Genomic DNA, 25,766 nt, shown 5'->3' on the forward strand with positions numbered 1-25,766 from the left:
GATGGAGGCGTCGTGCCTGGAGCTGGCRCTGGAAGGGGAGCGCCTCTGCAAGGCTGGCGACTTCCAAGCCGGGGCCGCCTTCTTTGAAGCAGCCGTGCAGGTGGGCACCGAGGACCTGAAGACTCTCAGTGCCATCTACAGCCAGCTGGGCAATGCCTATTTCTACCTAAAGGAGTATTCCAAGGCCCTCGAGTACCACAAACAYGACCTTACCCTGGCTAGGTAAGTGTATTGGTTACGGCTCATCTTAATCAGACACATATGTGAGCTCTTTAACAGCTCTCTGCCTTCMTCTGGCCGCCTTGCAGGACCATTGGGGACCGCATTGGAGAAGCCAAGGCAAGCGGCAACCTCGGGAACACGCTGAAAATACTCGGGCAGTTTGATGAAGCTGTCGTCTGCTGCCAGAGACACTTGGACATTTCCCAGGAGCAGGGAGACAAGGTAATCTGTTCCTGGCAGCCCACGGGAAATACTTCCTRTCTTTAAGAATGATCTGTTGGCGAGCCAGCACACACGACACGGTGGAAGGTGGTTCTGGAAGGAGATGCGGCGTGMAGCTGCCTTCTGGCTGCACTGCAGCTCTGACGGTCACAGCCGAGGTGACGCTGGAGGTGGGATGGGAAGCGTTGGGTCTCCCGGCTTTGCTGAGCATCTCTGCTAAGCRCTGGAAAGGTCTGTACTGGGATACGAAGTGCAACCCCTTGTGACCCCCCTGTTTTCCCTTCTTTTAGGTAGGTGAAGCCAGAGCACTCTATAATATAGGCAATGTTTACCATGCAAAGGGAAAGCACTTATCATGGAACATGGCCCAGGACCCAGGCTACCTGCYTCCAGAAGTCAAGGAGACGCTGCAGAAAGCTTCAGAATATTACGAGTAAGTATGCAAGCGTGGCCACCCCTTCCTGCYGCCGGGAGCAGGGCTGCTCGCGCGCCCGGGACTCATCCAGCCCATGCAGGTACCTCCCTGGTAGCACCGTGGGGGTCTGTGGGCTTCCCGTGTYGCAGGATCTGCAGGTTAGAGGCATTCGGATAACTACCAGGTGCAAGATGACAGTTTTGCCGGGTCCCATTGGAAGCCCCTTTCTCCGGAGGTGTTTCCTGGGCTCTTGAGGACGTGCGATTTCTGCAAGATGTTTTTTGGGGAGAAAGGGCCTGGGAGCAGCATCTTTAAGAATGAGGCCTCTGGCTGGGCTGGCTCTGGGCTTCCTCGTGTGTAAACCCTGCAAGTCTCTAAATCCTGCTGCTTTATTCCCCTGCCAGGTACAATGAATGTGTGAAAGAGAAGAATGCTGGAGTCCGGGGGGGTATTTGTGGAAAAGGGATAGGGCAGCTCTAAATCCCCTGCTCTGGTCCATAATATTTTGATGGATTAAGCTAATGTGTTTGATTCTGCAGGCCAGGGAGGTTACCATCCTGCACGCTATACCTCTGCTGTTGAGAAACGTGCTGGATGTGGCATAGCTTGCGTGCTATARTCCTCACATCGGGATGCTGTGTTAGCTTCAGTGTCCGAGCACTGAAATAGCAAAATGCCACGTGGCATTTCAGGCTGTGCTTCGTGGAGCTGCGAATGCAGGGTTAGCAGGGGAGGAAGCTCCATGCGAGAGATGGATTCCAGTCTCAGGATTTTGTGCCCATTAAACTGGATGATAGATGAAAGTGAATAATTATGTTTTACTGGTTACTCTTCCATGGCACAGATGAAGTGCTGGGAGCTTTTAACAGGAAGCACCTGGCACGTTTCTGTACTTGGTTTGTAATTCTCCCTTTCTGAATAAGAATGAAGGAGGAAACTGCGGTGGGTGGCACCAGCTGGGGCCGGCTCTGCAGCTGAGATGAGACTCGGACCCAGATGCTCTGCAGGCCGATGCTCTCCCCGGCTCAGGTGCACAAGGCAGTTGGATGCTGTAAAATTTTATGCCTTGCAAAGGCAAAGCTGGGCCTCCGTTTGGTCTCTGAGACCAAAGCTGGACACTGCTGCCTATTCTYGCATTATTTTCCCAAGAATGATGCTTTGCATGTTACAATGAATAAGGAATAGTCCCTGGAGGGGACCAGGTGCGACAGCAAATTCTATTCGAGGAAGGTGAGAAAGGAACTGCAAGCTTCTAAAATACAGAGCTAGAATTCCCCCGGTCCGTCTTGATCAAATTCAGTGTCGATTGAWGCATGATCTATGCAGTTAAGGCCACCAGTCTGCTCCTGCTTCCAGCTGCCTKTGGAAGGGGAGCGCTTGGCTGGCGCAGCCCCTGCTGCTCTCTGCTGGCTCTGCTGAGAAACGGTAGCAGGGCCGTTTCACCCAGGGCTTGAGGCTTTCCCTCCAGCTCCTGGTTATCCCTGGGATGGATCTGTGGGTTGTCCTGCTGCGACATCCTCCTCTTCCCTAAATGTCTGCAGAGTTCACGCCAATGCCGCACCCGGGAAGGCTTCTGCAAGGCTTAACTTTGGGGCTAACATGTTTTGCCTCCTGCTGAAGGGTTTTGCCCCAAGAAAGGGTTGTTTCTTCAGCAGCCTTTGAGCCCACGTGCTGCTCTGCTTGCTTTCAGGAGGAACCTGTCCCTGGTGAAGGAGCTGGGGGACCGAGCGGCCCAGGGCCGCGCGTACGGCAACCTCGGCAACACCCAGTACTTGCTTGGCAACTTCAGCGAGGCCATAGCCTTCCACAAGGAGGTAGGAGCCAGCCAGGGCTGGAGAACTGCCTTTCTTCCCAGTGTGTCTTCCCTGTATTCCCTGTTCCAGGGAATACAGGGAGCCGGTTCCCCGGAGCTGCTCTCTTCACTCCTCGGGGTGCATCAGGGTCTGGCCTGAAAAGGCAAGGGAGATTCCCAAGGGCCAGTTTGCTGCTGGACCTAGCAAGGCTCTCCTGCTCTTAACCTGTGTATAAATTTTAATAAATGCAAAYTGTGAATTTAATTAAGCTGCTGAGRGAGCTGCCAAGCAGACATAAATGTTGCTTGCAGAACAAAATGGGTTTCTGTAAAGCTCTGCAGGGCAGTGAGGTGACGCTGGCCCTGTTTGCGTTCACGTGCTGCTCACTTTGCAGTTCGGAGGCTGCTCGGGGCAGTGCTCAGCACCCTGCAAAGCCCAGGCCCTTCCATCCTTCTCATTTTTAAATGGGGAAGTTGAAAAAGACAGTGAGGAGGAATGTGCACGTTGGTGCTGTGTGATGTGACCAACGTGTTCCTGGCTGTCACAGCCCATCAGCYGCATCCCTTTATGTGCTCCCGTCTGCTCAGCTCGGATATGGGTGCGTGATTCCTCCTGCACTTAAAGCTAAGCAGCTGTGCATGGAGCAGCCTCGAATGGGAGGCARAGGAGGATGTGGCGCTACTTCCCCGCTCCCAAAGGTCCTTCCCGATGCTGAACTGCAAAAGARGGAGAGATTTCCTATGGCATCCAGCCCCGAGGCACATCTACCGCCGCCTTCCTGGTGGAGAGTTCTGCAAAGGGGATGTAGTTGCCTGGAAGGCTTTGAGAGAAGCTGCCCGCGGGCAGCCCGCGCTCACGGCCGTGTCCCCCGCAGCGCCTCGCTATCGCCAAGGAGTTCGGRGACAAGGCGGCGGAGCGGCGCGCGTACAGCAACCTGGGCAACGCGCACATCTTCCTCGCGAGGTTCGACATCTCCGCCGAGTACTACAAGTGAGTGCCCGCGGCCTCGGGGCCACGTTCCCCGTGCACAGGGCTCCTGCAGTGACCCTGTCTTTGCTGCTTCCCTCCTCCCGGCAGGAAAACGCTGCAGCTCTCCAGGCAACTCAAAGACCAAGCGGTGGAAGCCCAGGCCTGCTACAGTCTTGGGAACACGTACACGCTGCTTCAAGACTATGAAAGAGCAATCGAGTACCACCTAAAGCACCTGGTGATAGCACAGGAGCTGGGAGACAGGTAAGGGAGGCCTCGGGAGACACAGTTTGTGCTCCTCTGGTTTATTTTTCTCTATAATTCCGGCTAAAGAACTTGTGTTCTCAAAAGGCATTTAGAAATCTCAGAGCCTGGGCTTCGGTGCAATCATTTGTTTAAAAAAGCAGCATGATTAAGACCTTTATCATGTCACTCAAGCCTTTTCTTTCCAGAGATCATGCCCTTAGAGCTCTGCCAGCGTGGGCTGCATTAGATTCCTGGTAAGAAGTGCTTGAAGGAAACGGCTGTTTTCAGCACGTTTCCCTGCAGCTCCTGCACTTTTGTCCTGGTGGGACCCTCTGAAGATCCTCAGATTCATAAGACTTGCCTAGTCCTTCAAATCCATGTCAGTGGGACATGCATCCTGCCTTGTCCTGGTCGCTCCGACATAGCATGGGAAGCTTCCACCCTGAAATGAGCCCTGGTGAGGAGGCAGCATGTTCTCCTTGGCCTCCTTCCTTCCTTAGGAGGCTTAGCCTCAATCTTCCTGGGAGGTGGCTCCTTTCTCCTGGCTAKTCCCCCTCCCGTCCTGGCAGCTCCCAGCAGCTCCTTAGGCTGCATCCTCCACTAGATGGAGCAGAGTCATCCGCACGGGAGCTGCGCGGGCTGCGAGTGCCGGGCGCATCCCACCCTGGGGTGAATCACGCTGAGGGGGAGCAGCCCTGTGGGCTCCTGCCTTCCCCAACACACCCCGCGAGCAGCAGGCGTTGAGCGGGGTGACAAGGAGAGCGCTGGGATGTTCATCAAGCCGCCCAGGCCCCTGCAAAGGGAGTCGCAGTCACGCCGAGCCTCCCTGTGCGCTGTTTTTATCCTGGCACGGGCGAGCGGGGCAGGTTTGACCTGTGCGTGCAGGCAGCTACTCCGGGGCACCCAGGATGCCCGGGACAGGGTCGCACGTTTGCAGCTTTCTCTAGTTCCTGGGGATGGGGCTGCACCCCCAGAGCCTTGTGGAAGTCGGGAGGTGTTTGCTGAGTTCGGGTACTCACGAGCGTCCTGGGGGTTTGGCCGGAGCGCTGCCGACCTGCACTGTTGTCCTCCTCGCCGTGTTCTTGCTAATCAGCTGCAAGTGCTAGCGAGCAGCCCGGCTGGCTGCTGGGGATCCCATGAGTGTGTCCATGATGGAGCAGCTCTTCTCTGGGGACGACGGCAGGAGCTGCTGAACATCTGGCTCTGTTTGAGGGGCTCGTTGAACGGGTTCTGCTCAGCAGTGAGGTCCCCATGCTCGTTTTGCACCCTGCACCCCCAGGGTGAGATGAGGGCTCCAGGGGCAGAGGAGAGTTCAAGCTGGGGAGATGCCCTGAGCGTTTTGGGGGAGAATGTGCTGGGCTCAGCAGAACCAGAGCTCCAGATGCAACGTGTCTCCCTCCCTGTGTAGGACCGTTCCGTGGGTGGAAGCTCTGCCGGGAGGCCTGGCGCTCGCTGCTCTCCGTGAAAGGGCTGCTGTGCCCTGCCCGGCATTTCTGTGGCTGACGCTTTCCTGTTTTGCAGGGTGGGAGAAGGAAGGGCCTGCTGGAGTCTCGGAAATGCCTACGTCTCCCTGGGGAGCCATGAGCAAGCCCTGCACTTTGCAAGGAAACATCTTGAAATCTCCCAAGAGGTGAGAGAAACTGGTTCAGATCAGAGGGAACGGGTCCAGCAGATGTTTCTTCCCGTGCCAGTAGGTTGGTGCATTTTGTGCTGCACCCAGATGTGGAGGGTCTTGGRTTCCTGCTGGTGTCCAGCCCTGTAGTAAGGCTCCTTCCTTGAGAATGATGCGGTGGGATCTGCGCTGGGATCGGCCTCGTGGCTCTGCCTCTGCTCCAATGTGATCTGCTAGACCTGCAAAAAGCAACGCCGGCTTCTGCCCCGCGGCTGGTGACTCTTGTGCTGTGACACCGAGCGTGGATGCGGCACCGTCCCAATGCAGCGGCTGCTGGTGACACCTCAAGGGCACCCACAGGGCCACCCTGTGCCAGGGCACCCTTTGGGGCTGTCCTGCAGCTGCGCCGGCTTTCGGCTTTGCCCCYGGATCACTGCAGCCTCCCTGGTACAGAGCAATGAGGCGCTTTCTGGCTTTAGCGAAAGCCAGAGCAGTGTTTGCTCTTCCCTTTGTGCCACGAGGCAATCGGCCTTGGCCTCTTTAGCGTTCCCCAGATGAAGAAATTGCCCTTTAGAAGAGCTAATTGAAATCATCATGTGCGAGCGCTTTGTGTGTTCCTCTGCCTGTCTATTAGACTGGCTAGATCCTGGAGTAGGACTGACACACCAGCCTAATTATGCACTTAATTATACTTATCAGACATGCAGAAGAAACGCTGTTCCCTGGCCCTGTACATTTGAGGACAAATGAACCCCTTCAGCTGAAGCTTTCCAGGCGCACTGTGGCGGGGGGGCGATTGGGAGGTGAGGGAGGTGACATGGGATGGGACCTGGTGGTTTTTAGGGTGCAGGGGAAGCCCTGGGGGACCCCCAGTGCTGCTCCGTCCCTGGGCTGATGCCTCCGACCGCAGGATGCATCGGGAGCAGGTTTCTTGCTAATAACCCACCACGCTGATAGTGTTGGGGRCTGCACCCATATCTGCTGCGAGCGGAGACCCCAGGGGCTGCAGCAGATGCGAGCGGGGCTAACGGCAGGGCGGCTCCTGAAAGAGCCGGGCTGGAGGATGCAGACCTTAAAAAATAACATCTGCAACTCCTGCACGCGCCCTTCCCACCTGGGCACGTGCCTGGATGCTTTGGGAAACGCGGATAGCCAAGCTGGAGGCAGGAAAACCTTGGGCTATGCTCAGCATCCGCGGTAGGAGCCCTCGTCATTCTCCTGCCCCTTGTCTGCTGGTGTTAATGGGGCCTTAATGGTAATCTGGCGTGAGTGGAAATCAGAGAARCCTTTAATAGAGCACGGCAAGGGCTGCAAGACCCGAGCAGGACACGATAATTTCTCCGGAGACGGTGTCAAGAGCAAATCTCTTGCAATTGGCAGGGGATTTGTGGCTGATAAGCTGTTTGAACCGGCTTTCTTTAGTGGTGCTTGGGGCTTTCTCATAAATAGCGTGAGGATTTATGACTTTGTTCTAGGACGGCTCGTGCTGCCGAGCCTATCTCAAAGGAGCACGGGGAGCTGGGGCAAGGCTCTTGATAAGGAGCCAGCCGAGGTCTCCTCGCAGCGGCTGCTGGTTCTCTAGAGATGAGGGGCTGCTTCCCACTGATCTCTGTGCTCGCAGGGCACACGTGGCACAGTCATTTCCATATTGATTAACCTTTGAGGAGCAGCATGACACACAACTCCTGTTTTAGATGGTGGGTGCCACTGCAGAGATCTCTTCCTGAAGGTCTAACGTGGTGGGAAATTCAACAGTTCAGGAAAGATGAGTTGTGTCTTGGAGCTTTAGCATCAAACAAGCTATCAGTGGGATGGGAATTCTCAATTTAATGTCTCAAAGTCCCCAATTCTTTTTCCTTCCTCCTCCTGCCTTCCTAGTGGATTCACAAGGATGTTTCCTGGAGTGGTGCTGCGTGGACATGCCCTCTTTGAGTGGCTCKGAGCAGCTCCAAGGCTCTGAGCCAGGAGAAAGGGGCTCTGGAGCATCTGAGCCGTGAACATGACCTGCCCGTGGGGCTGTCCAGTGCTCAGCAGCCACAGGAGAGCTCGAGGAGCTGGGCTGGGAGCACCGGGGCTCTCTGCCAACCCATATGTACCTGCCGGGTGGTCCCCGYGCACGTTGGGGCTCTGTGTAGCCCKTTGTGGGGGCTGCTGGAGCTCCCTCCGCGTGAACAGCAGCTTTTGCTCTCGTCCCGCAGATCGGGGACAGGAGCGGGGAGCGGACGGCGCAGGCGAGCGTGGCCCAGCTCCGCTCGGCCCTGGGCCTGCGTGCCGGCGACGAGGAGGGCGCCGCGGCCCGGCGCTCCGCCGGCTACCACGCGCAAGGTGAGTGCTCTGCTGCTGGGCGCTCCTCAAACGCCTGGGGAGGAGGCGGGAATGCCGGGGCGGGATGAGGCTCTGGAGGCGAAGGCTGCGAGGCACCCGGGAGAAGGGGGTGAGGACCGAGGGCATTTGTGGCACGTTCTTGGAGTCCTGCAGCCCTGGCCTCTGTTCGCCTCTGCAGCAGATCCCCTCGCTGGTGTGAAATGTCTCCTGCGTCAATCAGCACGTGAGCGGGCTCTGATTCTCCTCTCCTGCTCCGTGTGCTTTCCATGAGCTGCAAGGACAGGGAAGGATCCGGCCCTGGAGAGGGCATGGGGCGGGTTAACAGAACCAGTCTGCATTGGGAATGAGATTTCCAAGCAGCAAAGCCCTCCTTTTGTCTTGCTTGAAGCTCCRCAGTCCCCTTGAAGCTGTCTTGAAGGATAGAGCGTCCGGAGCTGCCGGGATGAGCGCGCGGCAGGGAGCTGATGTGGGTGCCAGGGCTGGGTGCAGAGCCCTGCGGTCCGGAGCCTCCCTGCAGCAGGGGAGCTCCTGGAGCCCTCGAGGAGCAAGGGCACCCGTTTGGCAGCTGCAGGGCGGCTTGGGGCCCTCCTCCAGTAAACAACTAGAAGCAGCATAATTATTTAAGCTCTTAATAGCAGCAATTGACGGCAAGAGGCACATCTGCTGCTGCAATAGGAGGCAGGGGAGAGGGTGGCGATTCAAACTGACTTGTGAACTGCTCCAGCCTCCTGATGCCAACGGAGGGAAGAGTTTCCCCTTCTCCCTCTCCAGACTTTTTTCCCTGCTTAAGTTTAAAATGGCTGGTAGGGCAGGCCCGTTAGTGACTGTTAATCTGCCTGCTGGAAAGGGAAGGTTTATCCAAAGTCCAGCTGTGGGAAAGCCTGTTTAGCTGATGAAGYCTGTGGCAGCCCAGGGGACTTGTGTCCTCTCCTGGTGGCTCCTTCTTGGCGATCCTGGGCATCGCCCTCCGCAGCGGAGGCCGGGCCAGCGTCTCCTTGGCTGCTTCGGCTGCTCTCACCGAGCTCTCCGAGCACTGCTTAATATTCTGGGAGCAACCGGGCGGCCGGAGGCCAAGCTGGAGGCTGGGCCACACAAGTCTGGTGGAAGCAGACCTTGTGCAAAAACCGAAACCCGGAGAGCTTAAAGCAGCGGGCTGAAGGAAGAGGGAAAGGAGCTGAAACACAAAGCGGATAAAGAGGCGCTGCTGAAAGGTGCCCCGGCCTTTCGCAGAGCCGGGCTGAGAGCTGGCACGGGTAGGCGCTGCAGTTGGGTGCACGCGTGTGTCTTGAGGCTTTTTGTTGGGATCTGGACACTTGGCAATGGCAAGAGGCGCAGGCTGGGGCTGGGAGACGCCGCGAKGTCCCGGCGGTGCCGCCCTGGCTGGCTCCGCTATTCCGGGGGGTTTCCTGCATCCTGGCAGCCCTGTGGAGAGGTGCCCAGGCCCGGTGGCCGGTTCAGCCGGGTCTCCTGCTCCTGTCTGCGATTCCCTGTGCTCCGGGGCGCCCTGCGGAGAGGCGGCCGCGCTGCGGGCGGTGGCTGTGCAGGAACGTGTGCGGTGCCGAGCGCCGCTCCGCGTCCTCCGCGCRGCGCCGGGCTCGGCTCCTTTGAACCCCCGGATCGGGTGGGGGAGAGGCAGCCTGCTTTCATGTTTCCCAGGCTGTTTGTTTGTTTGCTTGGGTTTTAAATAGCTTTGAAGTACCTGGGAAGCGCACAGGGCCGCTGCAGTGGTCTCGGCTGCCCAGCCTGCTGTTGACAGGAGGCAGGAGGGAAGCCAGGCCTGGCCAGCCAGTGCCTCCGGCGGTGGGACCGAGCCGGGAGAGGCACCAACGACTCCAGCACGGAGCCTGACCCGTCCTGAACCGGCCAGACCGTGTGCAGACCATGTTGAGTACTGAGCACCCGCAGCCCGGCTTGATTCACCGGTCAGCTCYGGCGGAGCCTGTTTCMCCCCAAACCCAGGGCTGTGCTGTTYGTTGTGCCCCGTGTCCGCAGGGCTCACAGGAGCTGCTGACTCCTGCTCTGGGCAGCGTGCAGGGGCCCTCGTGGCTTTCTGCCTCATCCAGGCAGACAACATCGCAGTCGCTCGAAGSGTTTTGTACGGACAGGCTCTCCTGCAGCTCTGGGCCTGTCAATCATAGGGGGCTGAAAGCCCGGTGGGCACAACCCCCTCCAGGAGGAGGCCGGCCCCGATTCCCAGGCTGCAGAGCAGGGTCCAGCACATCGTCCCTCTCCTCGGAGGCTCCTGCCGTGGCCGGCCGATGCGCTGCAAGGCTGGGACGGCGCAGAGCGTCGCTGCTGCTCCCGCCCTGGCTCCGTGCGTGGGACGCAGCCGCCTCCCCTGGGCTTGTTTGGCAGGTGGGGACGTTGCCCACAGTAGTTACTGCGTGTCGCTTCCTACCTCCAACCCGGCTGCCTTTTGATGTGGGTGTGCAGCACGAGCCGATAAGGGGCGATGGGAGGTGATGGAGCTCTGCTGTCTCCTGTTCTGCCAACACCGATCCCAACTCAGCCCTGCGGTCACGCAGCTCCTCCCGCCTGCTCCACCCCGCCGGGTTTATCTCAAAATCCTCCTCTCGCCCAACTGCTAAACTCTTAGGCAGAGCTTTGGTCAACAAAGTCTTCCTCTAACACGGCTCCGAGCTCCCACCAGCTCCAGGGCTTGCACTTGGCTTTGCTGGGTGGCAAGGTGGTCTGCACTGTCTAGGTTCTGTAAGTACAAGCCACTCATTTTTCAGCCTTTCTTTGCTAAAGATTTATTTTCAGATAGCCTTGAGCAGCTAGAGAGAAGCTAATGCCCATTGCAGATGGGAGCACTGGAATGGGTCATGCACCAAAGCCATCAGTAGCAGCTGCCACTGTCCCCAAGGAGGGCTCTGGCTCCAAGTCCCAGCTGTAGCTGTGCAGCAGTGCTGCCATTTCAGCCTTTTTCCTTTATTTTTTAACATGTTGTATATACTTTTTTCCTTTTAACAGTTTTTCCATGGGGGGTGAGAAAAAAAGTCTCTGCAAAATTGTTATTCTGCAAAAGGCTTCTGTAGCGTTGGGGTTTTTTGTCTGGAAAGCTGCTATTTGCTCAGCTGTGGGCTGCTCTGTGCCAACGAATACAGAGCTTCGGAGCTGRTCAGGGAAGCGCTGCAGGCGGCTCTTCCCAGCAGGACAGGTTTCCTTCCTCCCTTTGGCTCTCAGCTCTGAKGAGGAGGATGAGGATGGGTGGCCTTGCCGGGGCTCAGAGCGGTACCGAGTGTCCTGTTTATCCTCTCAGGTCTAAATTTCCTCTTGGCTTTTGCTTGGACCATGGCTGGTGCTGCAGGCACCAGGGGAGCCCTCGCACCGGTGCCTGGCTGCATCCTGGGGCACAAGGAGTCAGGATTGCCCCGATCCTCTCCCATCCAAAGGGCACCTACACGGGCAGAATGGTCCTCGAACGGCAGCTTCATACGAGGATTTTATGACCCAGTCGTCATAAATAATCCGGCTCGTTTGCTCTCTCCAGCTAGAGAAAAGTACTGTTCTACCCCAGGAACACCAACTGGGAAAACAAACGCCAGCATTTATCATGTGAGTGCCGGCAATAATAGAGGTCAAGTGGATTTATGGTGCCAGAGCCCATTATCCATCTGAAGAATAATTAAAGCGCTAAATGAGATGCTTGTCCTCCAGGAGGCTATTTTTTTTTCCTTCCTCTTTTTTTTCTTGCTGCTCTGCTTTTTTGCCCCTTTTTGAAGAGCCTGCTGTAATAACGGAGCTGTAGCTTGGCAGAGACCTCCTGATTAGCTGTCCTGATGAGCGGATGATGTGACATGCTCTGTGGCCTTTCTCCTTGCTGGACCATCTCTCTCCAGCCACTTCTGGGCTCAGTGGCATTTACAAACCCATCCTTCCCAGAAAAGAAATGGCTCGAGGGTCTAATTTAGTTGTATTCCAGCAATGCTTGAAGGTGCCTGCTAAAATCAAGGTCCTGAGCTGCTGGGGTCTCCATAAACCCTGGGAAGAACCCAAGGGGTCAGGCTGCCCCAGAGGAGGATCCTTCCCTGGGGTGTCAGCACYGAGATGGGACTTGCAGGGGGGACTGCAGCTGGACTCCAATGGGATATGGAAAATCCACAGGGAAAAGCAGATACTGGGTGTGCACATATGGCAGTAGCCCCATGCAAGAAGGAGATGGAAACCTCRATGGATGGGTCATGAGGTGCCCCAGGGCAGGAAGAGGGGAGGACASGGGAGGGAAGAGGCAGGTGCAAGGGGAGATGGGGCCATGTGCTCTGCCCTGCTCATCAAGTAACTTTCCTGCCTTCCCGAGGATCCTGCTTCCTGCCAGCCTGGGGGGTGACTCCATCCACTTTGAAAATAGCAGAATGCAAGGACGGTTAAACTCCTCCAAGGACCCACGCTGCAAAGTGTGAAAGAAAAATCTAAAAAAAAAAAACAAAACCAAAAAACTTGCTTAATGGTGGTGTTGAGATCACAGGGGAAAGGGGGAGAGGGGTTTTTTGGGGGGGAAAAAACATGTTTTAAAAAGCAGCAACACCGCTGAGCACGGAGAAGAACATCTGAGGGGCTTGGGGCAGCAGGGCATGAATGGGGGCAGTCAGGAGGTGCGCTCAGCTGATGTTCACAAGAAGGTTTTGGCCGCGCCGCGCGAGTCCTCGGCGAACCTGCGAGACAGAGCGCGCATTTAGAAATGCCCCTGAGGTTTTCCGTTCCTCCGCAGCAGGCTCGGTAAACATGCCAATAAATACCGGAGCGGCGGGGTGGGGGGGGGAAAAAACACCCTTGCGGAGGAACAGAGCTGGGTTTTCAGCTGCATCCGCTGCTGCTGTTGGTTGGCGTTGGGGCGAGGGACGGAGTTGGACTTTGGTGGAGTTTTTGGTGGAGTTTTCGGYGGAGTTGCAGCTATTCCTTGAAGAAGCCCCTTGGATGAGGCAGGGGCAGTGCCAGGGGTTGCGCTCGGAGATGGGGAACTAGCGGGAGCAGTGACGTGGTGCTGGTGAGTAGCGAGAGATGAAGTGAGGAGCGGCGCCGCTCCGGGTCCGTCTGCGTCTCCCAGCTCTGCTGGGCGCAAGGTCCGGGCGGCCGGCACCAAAACCACCACCAAAACCAATTGTCCTGCATGCCCTAACTGCTGGTCTCAGCTGACTCCATTAACCCAGGGGAGGGCAGGTTTTCTCCGATGGGAGGTGAATGCGTTCTGGCCGACAGCTTAATGCTATTGCAAGCACCTAAAAGCAGCCGAGGACGGAGGGGTGTGATTGAGGACTCGCCGGGCCCCTGGAAGCTGTCCCTGGGTATCTAATCGGGAGCGCTCGGCTCCTTGCGCGGCTGCCGTGCCACGCGCCCCGGCACCGTTGTCTCTGTGCGCGGCTTGCAAAGAAGCTGCTGGGAAGCAGGGGGGTCCCTGGGCACGGGACAGGGCCCGGCTGCATGCGAGGGGTCTGGTCCATGGCTCTTTCCCCTAGTTCTCTTGCCCTTGGGACTGCAGGCAGAAGCTCAAGGTTGCTCCTTAGATGCATTCTCCAAGTCAAAAACACGCAGATAAGGCTCGGCCCGTGGAGGCACAAATCCCTACTGCGTTAGGGTCGTTTCCAAAGCTGGTGCTGGTGGTCACGCCGCGCGCAGGAGAGTGGTTTGTTCCTCCCCATTCCCGGGACCTTGTGCTCTCCAGGTCACGGCATCGCCCCATGCTGGCTCCGTATCCAAAGCCTCATRTACCCTAAGCTGCTCCTGACTCCACTGCAAAAGCATTTTGGGAAACAGTCCCAAGCGATAGGGAACAAGAGGCGCCTGATGCCCAGGAYGGCGCAGCAGCAGCGTCCCGGCCCCGGGCTCTGCCCTGTTTGAGCTCTGTCCGGTGACCCTGACGTGAGAGCACCTTGTCTTTCAGGGGCCAGGCCGAAGAGGAGCCAGCGCTGCAGCATGGACAGCCTGGACCTGCTGCACTTCCCCTCAGAAAAGGTAAGGAGCAGCTGTGGGACTCGTCACGCCTGGTCCCCGGGTGGCGGCCACGCTCAGCCTTCTCAGAATGTCRCTGGCACAAATCATTTGTCCTCATTCATCCGTTTCCAGTTCTCCCAAATACCCTAAGGAGCATTTCCCCTTTTACAAAAGGGAGAAAATCTCGCTGGAATTGCAGATGGGCGCAGGGGATCAGTGGGACCCGGCGCCAAGTTTGCAGCAGCGTTTGGGTCCCTAAAACATCGCCGTTGCTGCCCTATTTGCAGCAGCGACATCCCTGCACACCCTGCTTCCCTTCTCCTGCTCTCACCTCCCTCCTCGTCCCAAGCTCCTCCGTTTGCAGTTCCCAGCTGGTTCCCCCCATTSCCTTATACCCATCTCTATCATACTAACAACCTGCCTCACACGCTGCTGCTCGCCCTTGAGGTGCCTGCACGCACCCCAATTGCAGCCCTGGGGCATCCTGCACCAGCGGGGGCTGCACGGCCTTGGGCACGAGCGGAGACGGAGCAAGCGGGGCCTCGTGCCAAGGCCTYGGCATCCTGGGCACCAGCGGCTTTGCCGCGTGTTTGCACGAGGCTTTAGGGAGCGCAGGTGCCAAAACTCGCTAGCGGCAGTGGCTGTTTTGGAGCTTTCATCTGTCGTTCCCCCTGTCTGCAAATAAACCAGCCGCGCCTCTCCCTCTACACCTGCATTTTTTAAAAGGATGTTTCTCCTGGCTACGGAGACTTCCTTGCGTGCTGTTTGTGTGATGCTGCTTCTGCAGTTACTGAGTTACCTGCTGGAGAGGTGCAATGCGTCCTGCTCAGCCTCCCCATGTCGTGAGCATCGATTCATGTCACCAAGGCTAGTGGGAGAGCTGCCCCTGGCCCAGACGAGCAGCGTTTGCAACAACTTTCCCACTTTCCCAAGGAGCAGAACGGTGACAGCCACCACATGGGAGACCTGAAGATCGCAGGAAAAGAGCTCCTGTCGTTACCCGTGCGCTCCAAGAAATACCGGGAGCACCAGCCCGGCGCCGAAAGAAGGGGCCTGGGCTCGAGTCCGTCGGCGCTGGACGCGAGCGAGGTCCGAGTCCAAGTGGCGCAGTCGGTAGGAAGATGCTCTTTCCCCCGTGCTCGGTGCTCCCGGGATGCTCCTTCCTGCCTGTTTCTCAGGGATCCGGGGAACAGGCCCTGCCCCCGCTCTGCTGTGATGGTTTGGGTGCTATAGGCAGCTTGGGACCCTGTTCTGTGCCTCCGTTTTGTGTGTTGTCTCTGGGAAAAACAGGGCCCTTTCCGGGTTTTTGCAGATGATCCAATGGATCCTGAGCTTGGGATTCAGCCGCAACCCCGGCATGTTTCTGGATGGTGGGAAGGGACCAAGAGAGGCTTGACCTCGGGCTTTCCAAGCCCCATAATCTTGCAATGAATCCGCGTGGGATAAACCTAAGCTAGGAAAGATAGGCCCTATAGTCCCTACTATTTTTCTTGGTATTTAACAAAAACGATAGGAAGTCAAATGCTTTCGAGTTGGGTAGGAAAGTAGCTGAGCTGCAGGGCTTGGGATGAAGCCTGCCCGTGGTCTGGGACGGCTGGAGGTGTTTTGTGGCGGAGCGCTCTGCGTTTGCTGTGCTGGTTGTGTGTGTACGCGTGGGTATGTGCACAGGTACAGGCAGTTACACACGTGTCCCCTTCTGACCTCAGACGGGCCCCGCTTTTCAGTTCTCTCTCACGCTCCGGATGGGATTTTTGCTCCATTTCTTTAGAGTTCTCGGAGCTGGTTCTTCATGCCCAGTAATGCCTGTGGAAATGGTCTAACAGGACAAGCATTTCCTGCYGCTCACCGGCGCAAACATGATCACGGAGAAGGAAAACAAAGCTCTGCCAAGGCGGCAGCAGCGTGGGGGCATCTGAGGGAACACAAAGGCAGCGAAAAAAAAACCCTTCTGCCAGAAATAGCCCTGTATTTTTAACTCAGACGTTGAGCCAGAAGCCAAACACAAGCCGCGCTCCGACAGGAGCGAGGCACAGAGCCTTCCTTGGGAACGTGGCGGTGAGCAAACAGGCTGCGGCTGTAGGAAAACACCCGTGGGACGTTGCAGCCGCCGGTGACCTTGTGACAGCGACAGGAGCAGTCGGTGTGACGGGAGCCAGGCTGGGCGCTGCGGACGCGAGGGGCCCCAAGTGCTTCTGACACCAGTGTCACCTGCACGTGGCGTGTGCGGGTGCAGAGATGCGGGGCTTGATGTGCACGGGGGCAGCAGGTCTACCCGGTGCTGCCATCTGCTCCTTGTGGGGGGGGCTTCCGCGCTGGCAAGAGGAGCTCCCGGGAGTTGCAGTCCCTGTTTTTAGGGAGGATGCGAGGTCGGACTGAGGAGGAAGCTGTTCGCGAGCCCCRTGGTGAGGAACTCGGCCCCAGGATGGTCTTGTCCTTGGCACAAGCACTGTGTCCCTTCCCGAAGGGATTTGCTGCCACGGGGAAGGGACAATCCTGSGGCTTGTGACTCCTGGCTCTTCGGCCCATCTCTGTCACAGACTGGCCCCAGGTCTCCTCCGTCCTTCCCATCCAGGCTTGTGTTGCCTCCCCAGGGAGGTTGTGGAGGCATTAGGGTGGTGGTGACAGCCGTGGATGCGCGTGAGCGTTGAGTTGGTCACGGAGGTGCTYGAGCTGTGGGTGGAAGGAGCTGTGCTGTTGTGATAGTGTTGGCGATGATGATGATGATGCTCATTAGGGAGCCGCTGGGAAACTCCCCGCGGGAAGAGGCAGGGGAGGGCAGGCAGGGAGAAGCRGCGTGAGGCTCCTTCTCCTCTTTGCAGCGGGTCACAGGGCTCAGTTTGTCACTGCCTTCTGAACCGCTGCTCTTTACAGAGGATTATTAGGCGGGTAGAATTTTTCCTGCGCTTGAGAAATATCCAAGGTCACAACTGCAGGGTTGTTCCTTGCAGCCCTCTGTAGTTGAGCCTCGAGGTGTCCGTGAGGTTGCAGAGATGCGGCACGAGCTGGGAGAGAAATGGAAAAGGCTTCTGGGTTTTGGGGGGCAGAGCTGGGCCCCAGCCCCTATGCGGCTCTGCACTGAAACGTTGCTGCTGCCGGGGGAGGCTGAAAAGGCAGCAAATCTGCAGCAGGAGCCGCGTGGAGGTGGGGAGGAGGCAGCAGCGTTTTCTGCCTCTGCTGCATTCGTTGCCTCTGAGGTAAATTATCAGTTTCTTTCTTAAATATTAGCAGCTGCCAGGTAATGAATTCCCCCTCTCTGCATGATAATGGTGCTAAAATTGGGATTTGCCTCTGTTTTCRCTGTAATGATCCAATGAGGGTGTGTGGCGGAGCGGCGGGACGGCAGCACCGGCCCTTGGGTCGCTGCAGGGACCCAGGCCCACCGAGGCCAAAACAGCCCCAAGAACCTGCCCTGGGTGCATCCTGGTGCCAGCCCTCGTCCTTGTGCCGGGCTCTCGAGTGCCCGGGATGTCGCTGCATCCCTTCTCTTCCCGCCTTRGGAGCAGGGCCGGGGCTCTCGACTGCAGCAAGTGTGGATGTTGGGGCTCAGAGCGATAGGGAAGGGTCTAGGATGGAGATACCRGGCGCCCAGCAGCTCCACAGGCCGGGGGGCTCGGGCTCTAACGGCCCTCGCCGAGCTGGTCTCCTCTGGCTGACCCAGTGCAGCTGGGCTCGCAGTTCCTGGCACTTGGAAGCCAGGATTAAGGTCTGCCCTCCTCTTGGTGCAGCCTTTTCTGTCACCCATCATGAGGCAGCCAAAGAGACGCTGCGCTCACCATGTCCTAGGAACTGTTGCTTTAAAGAGAACAATGCTGAAAAGAAAGGAGGAAAAAGCCATAAGTTGGAGCCAGAGCAATGAAACTCCAAATGTTTGACTTTGCCCCAAACCTGCAGCTCTTCACTCATCTCTCAGGGCTTGGCTGTGCTTGGGGCGCTTCGTATGTTTGCAGATCCGGCCTCTCACGTGCCAGAAAAGCTTAAAAAATCACGATCTGGGTCCTCTTGGGTTGTAAATTAGCAGAACTCGGCCCCAATCAGAGGGGCTACGATGACAGCAGCTGAGAGGGGCCTCTGGTTTAGGGGAGTTTGGTTGGTTTTTCACAGGGCTGCAGCGGTGCCTCCTCCTGCGCCCTATGGCACCGTCCCCGAGCTTGCATTCCTCCTGGGGCTTTATGCAAAGGGCATTTAAAAACGAGGCAGTGTTTTCCTACTGATGCATTTACTGGTGACGTTTAAGGATGCAAAGCAGCACGGGAGTCCGATGGGGTCCGTTCTCTCCTCTCTTCTCTCTGGCGGCGGCTGATGCGCACAGGGCCRCGGCGCCTCCTTCCTCGCCTCTGGCCTGTGCTTCCCTTTAGCAGCGCTGCGTCGAGGCTCCCAAAGGCAATTAACACCAATTAATCTCAAAAACCCTAAATAGCATGTGTTTTCAGAACTCCCCCCGGCCCTTCCCATTCCCCAGGGATCATGACGCGTGCTGGGATGGATGAGGAGACTTGGAATTAGGCTGAGGCTCCAGGCAGCCCTGCAGATGCAGCTTTCCCATCCCAGATCCTGTCAGCGAGCGCACGGGATGCACAGGGACCCGCGCTGCAGCAAAACGGGGGGGTTGCCCCTATCTAGGGCTGCCTGCACCCCCATGTTCTCCAGGTACTGTCCCAYAGCCAGATGGACCATCCTTTCTTTGCAGTCCCCGGTTGCACGGGGCTTCGTGTGCCCTTCTCGAGCAGCCCCRGCAGGGCAGGAGCGCAGCAGCCGCCAGCGCTGGCCTCCCGCTCCGTTTCCAAGCGCGTTGTGGCCTCGGGGCCCACCTGCCCGGGCCGGGATTTCGTGTTTTGCGGTGCCTTGCACAACAGAGCCTTGATGTTGAGCGCGGCCTTCGGGCACGGCCGCAGTGCGGGTAAATAACCATTAGGGCTGGGGCGTCTGCTGCAGCAGAGCGTGTTGGGGCCGAGCTCGGACATGCGCTCCGGGTGCGAGTCCCCGCTCCGACCTCGGATCCATCGTCCTCCTTTAAGGAGGCCGTGCGGGAGTCAAGCCCTGTGTACTGACCTTGGCTTTTGTGCTAATTAATGAGCAATGTGGGTTGCAGCGCTTGAAGCACCGTGGGTATTTGGGCTGAGCAAACTGTTCCTGCTCCGCTGGGATGGCTGCTCGGCTCCTGACGGCTGCAGCGTCGGCGTTTGCAGCCGGGTCGCCCTGTTCTGCTGCCGCGGTGCCCAGTTCTAACCCCGATGGATCYGAGCAGCCACATCCCGCTCGGAACCAAACCCTGACACAGGAAACGCTGTCAAAACCCGCCTGCAAAAGTTGTGTTAACTCCAGCTGTAGCTATTTAAGGGCTGCTTGAGCACCCTGTTGCCTCCTGAGGAGATATCAGGAGTGATTTCCAGTGTTTTCCATGTCACAAGTGCCCAGGTGTTTATCGTAGGACGGGCTCCCCGAGCTGGGATTTCGGGGGAGATCACAGCGTAATGAGGAGCGATCGCAAAATTAACGAGACCAGTGCCCAAAGCGGCTCAATCCATGCAGGGGGGCGAGCTGTTTTGGTTTTGTTTGAAGCAATAAGGCTCGAGTTGTTGGATATCTCCAAAACAGAARCAGCTTTTAGCGCCCGCGTTCGTGGGGACGAGTGGGCGAGCTGTTTGAAGGCAGGAGGAAAAAAATTACAGAAAATGCCTGTTTGAAAGCGGTCCAAGCGCGGGGTGAGAACTGCAGCCTGCGGGGCCGGGCGGCGCGTGGGGCTCTGCTCCGGGGCTGGGGGCAGCCGTGGCTGCATCCCGCTCCGGGAGTAAGTGGGGCTGGGAATCGTCAGCCCCGCGCGCTTCCCGTGCTGCAAAGCACCCTGCAAATCCTTGCAATGAGTTTGCATCCAGGAAAGGCGCGGGAAGCTGCGTGGGCTCCATCCCTGCCGCTCCTGGAGCGGGATGTGCCCACGGACGGGGAGCGCTTGTGTTTTAAACCTTGCTGCAATTGGAGCTCCCCCTTCCCAGGGACACGCTTGAATCGGGAGACGATTCGGGAGGTCGAAACCTCCTCGGCTTTTGCAATGGGCAAAATATCACACAGTGGTTGAGAGCTGCAGCCAGAGGGCTCGGGGAGCTACTCGAGTGCGGGAATCGGRGCTGGCCCCGAGTGGCTCCTTCCGCAGGATTGATCCCGATGTGTTTTTAAGGGGCTGCGTGCGTGGCGGGTGGGAGGGGAGGAGGTGGGAGCGGCGCTGAGTGTTCACACGGCTCCGCCGCGCGCCCGAGCGCATCGTGAGCGAGCAGGGCTGGCGGCGAGCGCAGAGCACGGCAGCATCCCAAGGGCTGCTCCGTTGGGACGGCGGAGCTCCGGGAAGCAGCGGCTGCCGTGAGTAAAGCTCTGCTCGCGCTTCCCTCCCGGCCTCCCAAAGCAGAGCCAGGGCTGGAGGAGGATGCGGGGATGGAGCCGAGATGCCCTCGGGTGGTGCCTCAAAGCGGCTGCGTTTGGAAGTTTGTCGGTTTATCCTCGGCTTGAACTTTCTATCRTTAAAATTGCTGCAACTTCAGGGGGAAGAGATGAGAGGGGCACATGGAGCATGCCGCGTGCTGGGGCTTTTTGGGAGCGGAGGGGCTCCTGCTGCCCGCTCGGCCGGACCCGCTGGGTGCCTCGGTCGTGGGGCAGCGGGTCCTCCGGGTGCTTCGCCAGAGAGGATCCTTGTTTTAGCAATTCTTCTTCTGCCAAAAAGCTCAAATCCCACAATAAGCTTGGGGGTCTTTGGGGCACTTTCTTTTGCCTTCTGGTGATAGGCTGAGATTTGGAGGGGTGCTTGGAGCAGTGTCCCCTCTGGGTGGTCGTCTCCTGCTGCCTGATTCCTGTGTCCATCCCTTTCTCACTCTGGAGAAGGACTTTGCTGCCAGCTCCCGGCTCCGAGGTGCTGTGGCTTGATCTGCCGGGATGGTTCGAGGATGGAGAAGACCTCCYAGCCTGGCTTGCAGGACTGTTGTCCTCCCCGTCCTCACACCGGGTCCTTGGCATGGAAACACTGTGTGAAACCAGCACGGGAGCAACTACCGTGGTCCGGGCTGGTCTCGGGATCCGCAGCTTTCCTGGATCCGAGCGGAATTGGCCAAGGGGGTTTGGCAGAGCTGCGCGGCTGCAGCTGCTTTTGACGGCGTTTCCAGCACCTTGGCCGGGCTGTGTGTGGCACATGGGTGTCTGGGTGCCCTCCCTGGGCTTCCCTAACCGGGCTGCTCCGTGTGCCTCTGCATCCCGCTGGAAACGTTATCCACAGGAACCTAGAGTAAAACGTGGTCCATCTGCCCGCACTGTGGGGATGCGGGATGGCGCCAAGGTCTGTCGGAGCAGCAGAGCGGGAGGCAGAGAGGGACTGCTCCCGTCCCCGAGCGGCCCCGTCTCGCGCTCTCGGTGCTGCTAATTTTCACGCTGCCCTAAATAGCAGCCGGGAGCTCTCGCCTGCTCTGCTCAGCGCCCGGCAAAATCGCTCCTGCCTTTACCCGCTGCCGCGTGGGGCTCAGCCTGCAAGCGGCAGCGTCCCCGAGGGCAGCGGGCTGTGGGCAACGCTACGTCGGTGGCTTTTCAGCCCATTTTGGCCATGGTCCCTTTGCCGGCAGCAGCTCCGGGCTGGCAGATTCCTCCCTTATCGCAGTCTCATTTTGCAGCGTGCTCTTGGGAGCCCTCCAGAAGTGCCTGGTGCTCTTGATGGGCACCGTGCGCAGCTTGTGACGGGTGCCTGGTGCTGCCCGTACGCAGCACAGCTTAAACAGACCGCGGTGTCGTGCTGGGTGGTTATTTGGGGCTCCTGCACAGAGCTGCTTTCCCAAAGAGCTGTAATTTTTGTGCTGTTGGCTGCAGCGAGTGGCACTGTGTGGCCCCAGAGGCAGAGGAAGCACCGGGGCAGCTCCATTCAGCGGCTGGGGACGACATCCCTGTCCTGGGCTCGTGGCGCATCCAGGCACGGGACGGTGCATCCATCCACGCCGGACACTGCGCTGCCAAGGGGGCAGCAGCTGCTGGGAGCTGCCGGGCGGCAGCGACGCTGCCTGGAGGGAAAAGGGATGTGTTTGGGGAGCCGAAACGGCCGCTCTGCGCCGGGCCAGGGCTGATGCGCGCAGCATCACGGAGCGGGGTCCCACAGGGTCCTTTACTCTCAAGTTTTAAAAAATCTACATTACATCCTATTTTCAGCTCCTTTAGCAGAGAAATGATCCCGCACTGACTCTCCTCATGTGTTTTGTGGCCTCTGCAGAAGATCAGCCGCAGCCCCTCCGACGAGGAATGCTTCTTTGACCTGCTCAGCAAGTTCCAGAGCAACCGCATGGACGACCAGCGCTGCCCGCTGGAGGAGAGCGCGGCCGAGGCCGCCGAGGCCGCCGCCACCCCCGTGCTGGCCCTCGAGGAGCGGATAAGTAAGTGCCCAGCTCTCCCTGGCCGGGGGTGCTGCTCCTGCCGCGGGGTTTCTGTGAGTGGGGTTGTGTTTTGCCAGAGCCCAACGTGGGCATCTCTGTGGCTGCTCAAGGCAAGCGATGGGCTTGGGCTGGTGGTTGCTACAGGTGAACTGAGGCTGGCAGAAGAAATGTGAAATGTGCGTGGATTTCTTTTTATTTGTGCCTGTTTGGGACATCTTTGCAAGTGCAAGGTGCTGTGTAACAGCAGAGAGAAGCCARGAAGGCAGATGAGCCYGAAGAGGGAGGAGGAGCRGGGACAAAGCTCAGAAAGCAGCTCAGGGCTGTGTTTGCACTCCCATTTCTTGTCTTTTTCTTAATGAAACTGCGTTGAGCTCTTCTGTTTAAACCTCACTGGAACGCAGCACTAGGATACACAGGTCTTAGGGGCTTAAGTGCCATCCAGTAGTAACATTTCATTTAAACTGGTAAAATTGTTTAGGAGTTTCCAAGAGAGCAGAACGCAGTGGCAAAAGCGAGGTCCCCAGCATCCCTGCCATTGCCGGGGCCGGAGCAGAGCCGCACGGCTGGCTGCAAGCAGAGCTGCCTTCCTGCCCTAAAATAGGGTGGAAACCAGGCTCGTTTTTTACGGATATGTCTTTTGGGTGCAGAAGTGTGTTTGGCTTCACCTGCTGTGTAATTTAGAGGGCTATTTTTGCAACACCAACCTTTCCAAAAGAGGCATGGGGGACTGAGTTCTGATTTGCTGCTGTCCGGCTTTGGTGACGTGACTGTGACAGCGGCCGGGTGCCTTGAGAGGAGGGCTCCGGATCGCGCTGCATTCCCACAGGGAATCGCTTTGCTTATCCGTGTCAGGGCAGCAGGTTGGTGGGCTATTTCCCCTGAGGATTTTTGGGGATAATATATATGATGTGTGCATGTGTAGGTGCAGGGCTGKATTCCTGTGCAGCCCGGGCTGGCAGCGCTCCGTGGAGCTGAGAAGCAGGCACAGGAGCATTTGTTAATGAGCGTTTTGCTAACAAGTGTTTTGGTCTCACGTGCTCGTGACACATGGCCTGCAGCTCATGACAGCCAGACTGAGATGCAGGAGCAGAGTTGGGGACAGTTTCTYAGAGCAGGGGGTCTCCAAGCCGGCCTCACAGAGGCGGCAACGCTGGCTCTAGCAGCAAGGCTGCGTCGGGACTGCAAGAGGCGGCAGGTTTGTRTGTGGTGTTTCTGCTCCTTACCCTGTCAAGGCCCTCGGCTCCTTCCTCGCCTTGCTGCCCGGTGGCTTTATGGGTGCATCAAAGGCTCGCGAGGGAGGATGCTATCGGTGTGCGCTGGTGTYCAGACAGCCCAGCCCTGTAAAATTGGATGTGTTCGATCAAAGAGAAGCCTGGGGATGGTGCTGGCACTGATGGGAAGGGGAAAGGCAGCTTGAACCCAAGTGTTTCTGCTAACCCCTTGCAAGCAGAGGGGCTGTACGGGCCCGTGGGGTGGCATAGGGCCTGGGTGCAGCCCATGTGCTCGAGGACGAGTGGGGCTGGGACCGCCGTGACCRGCCCGTCCTCCTCTCCCCACTCGCAGCGCAGCCCTCGCTCGTGGCGTCCCCGCAGACCGAGGAGTTCTTTGATCTCATCGCCAGCTCGCAGAGCCGGCGGCTGGACGACCAGCGCGCCAGCGTGGGCAACCTGCCGGGCCTGCGCATAACGCACAACAACCTGGGGCACCTGCGCGTCGAGGGGGACGCCCAGGAGCCGGGCGATGAGTTCTTCAACATGCTCATGAAGTGCCAGGTACCCGCAGGGCTGGGCGGGCCGCGCGTTTCTGGGCAAATCCCCATCCCCGGAGCCCACCCTGCCCTCCTGGGGGGCCCCAGTGCCGCCCCTACCCGCTCTCAGGGCCTGTCCTTCCCCCCGTGCAGTCCTCCAGGATAGACGACCAGCGCTGCGCGCCGCCCGACTCCATCCCCCGCGGCCCCACCATGCCCGATGAGGACTTCTTCAGCCTCATCCAGCGCATCCAGGCCAAGCGCATGGACGAGCAGCGCGTGGACTTGGCCTCGGCCACGGAGGAGGCCGCAGAGGAGCAGCAGAGGCCCAGTTCCAGCTAAGAACTCGCGTTGCATTTGGGGGGTTTGCTTTGCCTTTGTTTTGGTTTGTTTTTTTAAAAGAGAATAAGCGTAGGTGGTTTCAAACCTGAGCACTCCTGCTCCGCCACGGGCCGCCCCTCGGCGCTGCTTGTGGAGCCTCTGCCCCCAAGGCTGGGGCTGGCTCTGAAACACAGGTTTTGTTTTAGTTCACGTGGCCACCCTAACCCTGGGCAAAGCACAAGGGAAGACTTTGGGCAGCCCCTTTGCTTGTCACCTACAAGTGACCAGGAACTTGTGCTGGCAGCCAAAGAGAGAACCCAGAGTGCATAGATAACTCCAGCCTTGATGTCTTTGTATTTCCACAACACTTTAAATGCAATGGGGAAAGGGAAAAGCACCTTCGTGTTGGAGTCCTCCTGTCCTGCCTGCAGCGTGAGGTGACACAAACTGCCTTGGATCCTTCCCTGGAACATCCTGCTCGACTCTGCTTTATCTGGAGGAGGAAACGAGTCCACATCAGCGGCTACACAGACTCTTTTAGAACCTCAGCCCAGCTGCAGCCACGTCCCCCTGCTCTATTAAACCTGTTCTGGACTTGCTGAGGACTCTGTGGTGAGAGCCTTGTGCTGTCCCCTCACTTCCCAGCCACGGGCCTGTGCAGAGTTGGACTAGGACCTTCCCACCAGGAACCCAGGCTCTCCTGCTCCTAGTTTCTAGTGCCCGGAGCATTTGGAGACTTCAAAAGAAGCCTGAAAGGCCCCTGAGCTGTTAGAGAGCAGCACCCCTCTCTGACCCTGGCTTGTCACAAGCACAAGCAGAGCCACCACCACCCGCTTTGCGCCCTGCCCCAGGGGGGACAAAGCAGCCCCTTCCTTCCCTCGTTTCTCCTGGAAACAATCCCGATCCTTGCGTGCCGGGAGGGCTGCTCCGGGCAAGGCCCTTGGCCCAGCACCCCATTTCAGCAAGACAAGGAGCCCCTAGGAGCCCCAAGCTGGGGTGTTAGCTGGGAAGCTGGTTCTGCTCTGCACACAGGAGCAAGGATCTACACTTATTTTCATTCCTTCTTTTTTGGAAAAGGGGGCTGGGTAAGGCTGGAGAGGAGGGGAGCGCTTGTTTTGTGATTTGACTCTTGGGCTCCAACAATGAGCTCTGCCAAACTCAATACATTCCTCTAGAGAAAAAGATTTTGAACAAATCAGCACTTTCTAACTGAAATGCAGTTAACAGAAGCATTTCCAACCAGCAGTGAGATTTTCAGACCAGTGATGCTGCTTACTGGGCACTTAACCCACCTGAACTAACTGCCTGGAGGGGGAGCTGCCTTTTACCTGCCCCAGGGAGGCTCTGCAGGGCCTGGACACACAGGAGGAGCTGTCCGGCCCGTACCTGCCAAGCTGMCGCTTCCAAAGGGGAGGAAAAGGCTGGAGATGAAGACACGGAGCAGCGGCAGGCGCAAGTCTGTGCAGCTCTCGGCCRGCTGATGAACTGGAATCTGACCGTTAAGCTTTCAGAGGTGTTAATTATTTGCCATATACTTGAATGTATGAGCTTATTTATTTTTTACATGTGTATT

At 58.0% G+C, this 25,766-nt stretch overlaps 1 protein-coding gene across 3 annotated transcripts; it reads left to right on the top strand.

Moving 5' to 3' along the window:
- On the top strand, positions 1 to 25,766 carry GPSM1 (G protein signaling modulator 1). 3 transcript variants are annotated; one of them, XM_026049474.1, is made up of 13 exons: positions 1 to 222; positions 309 to 444; positions 735 to 877; positions 2,550 to 2,673; positions 3,527 to 3,642; positions 3,730 to 3,885; positions 5,389 to 5,497; positions 7,678 to 7,804; positions 13,686 to 13,756; positions 14,669 to 14,848; positions 21,966 to 22,125; positions 23,689 to 23,897; positions 24,026 to 25,766. In XM_026049474.1, the coding sequence occupies exons 1-13, from the start codon at positions 2 to 4 to the stop codon at positions 24,212 to 24,214; spliced, it is 1,941 nt and encodes a 646-aa protein (XP_025905259.1). In that variant the 5' UTR covers position 1; the 3' UTR covers positions 24,215 to 25,766. The 3 variants fall into 3 exon arrangements, with proteins under 3 accessions (XP_025905259.1, XP_025905257.1, XP_025905258.1); XM_026049472.1 differs by lacking the exons at positions 1 to 222; positions 309 to 444; positions 735 to 877; ... (3 more) ...; positions 5,389 to 5,497; positions 7,678 to 7,804 and adding an exon at positions 9,010 to 9,057 and having other exon boundaries at positions 14,669 to 14,824; XM_026049473.1 differs by lacking the exons at positions 1 to 222; positions 309 to 444; positions 735 to 877; ... (5 more) ...; positions 13,686 to 13,756; positions 14,669 to 14,848 and adding an exon at positions 20,045 to 20,086.

The sequence above is a fragment of the Nothoprocta perdicaria genome, unplaced genomic scaffold (assembly GCF_003342845.1).
Source record: "Nothoprocta perdicaria isolate Ctin4 unplaced genomic scaffold, notPer1 scaffold_6, whole genome shotgun sequence".
NCBI lineage: Eukaryota > Metazoa > Chordata > Aves > Tinamiformes > Tinamidae > Nothoprocta > Nothoprocta perdicaria.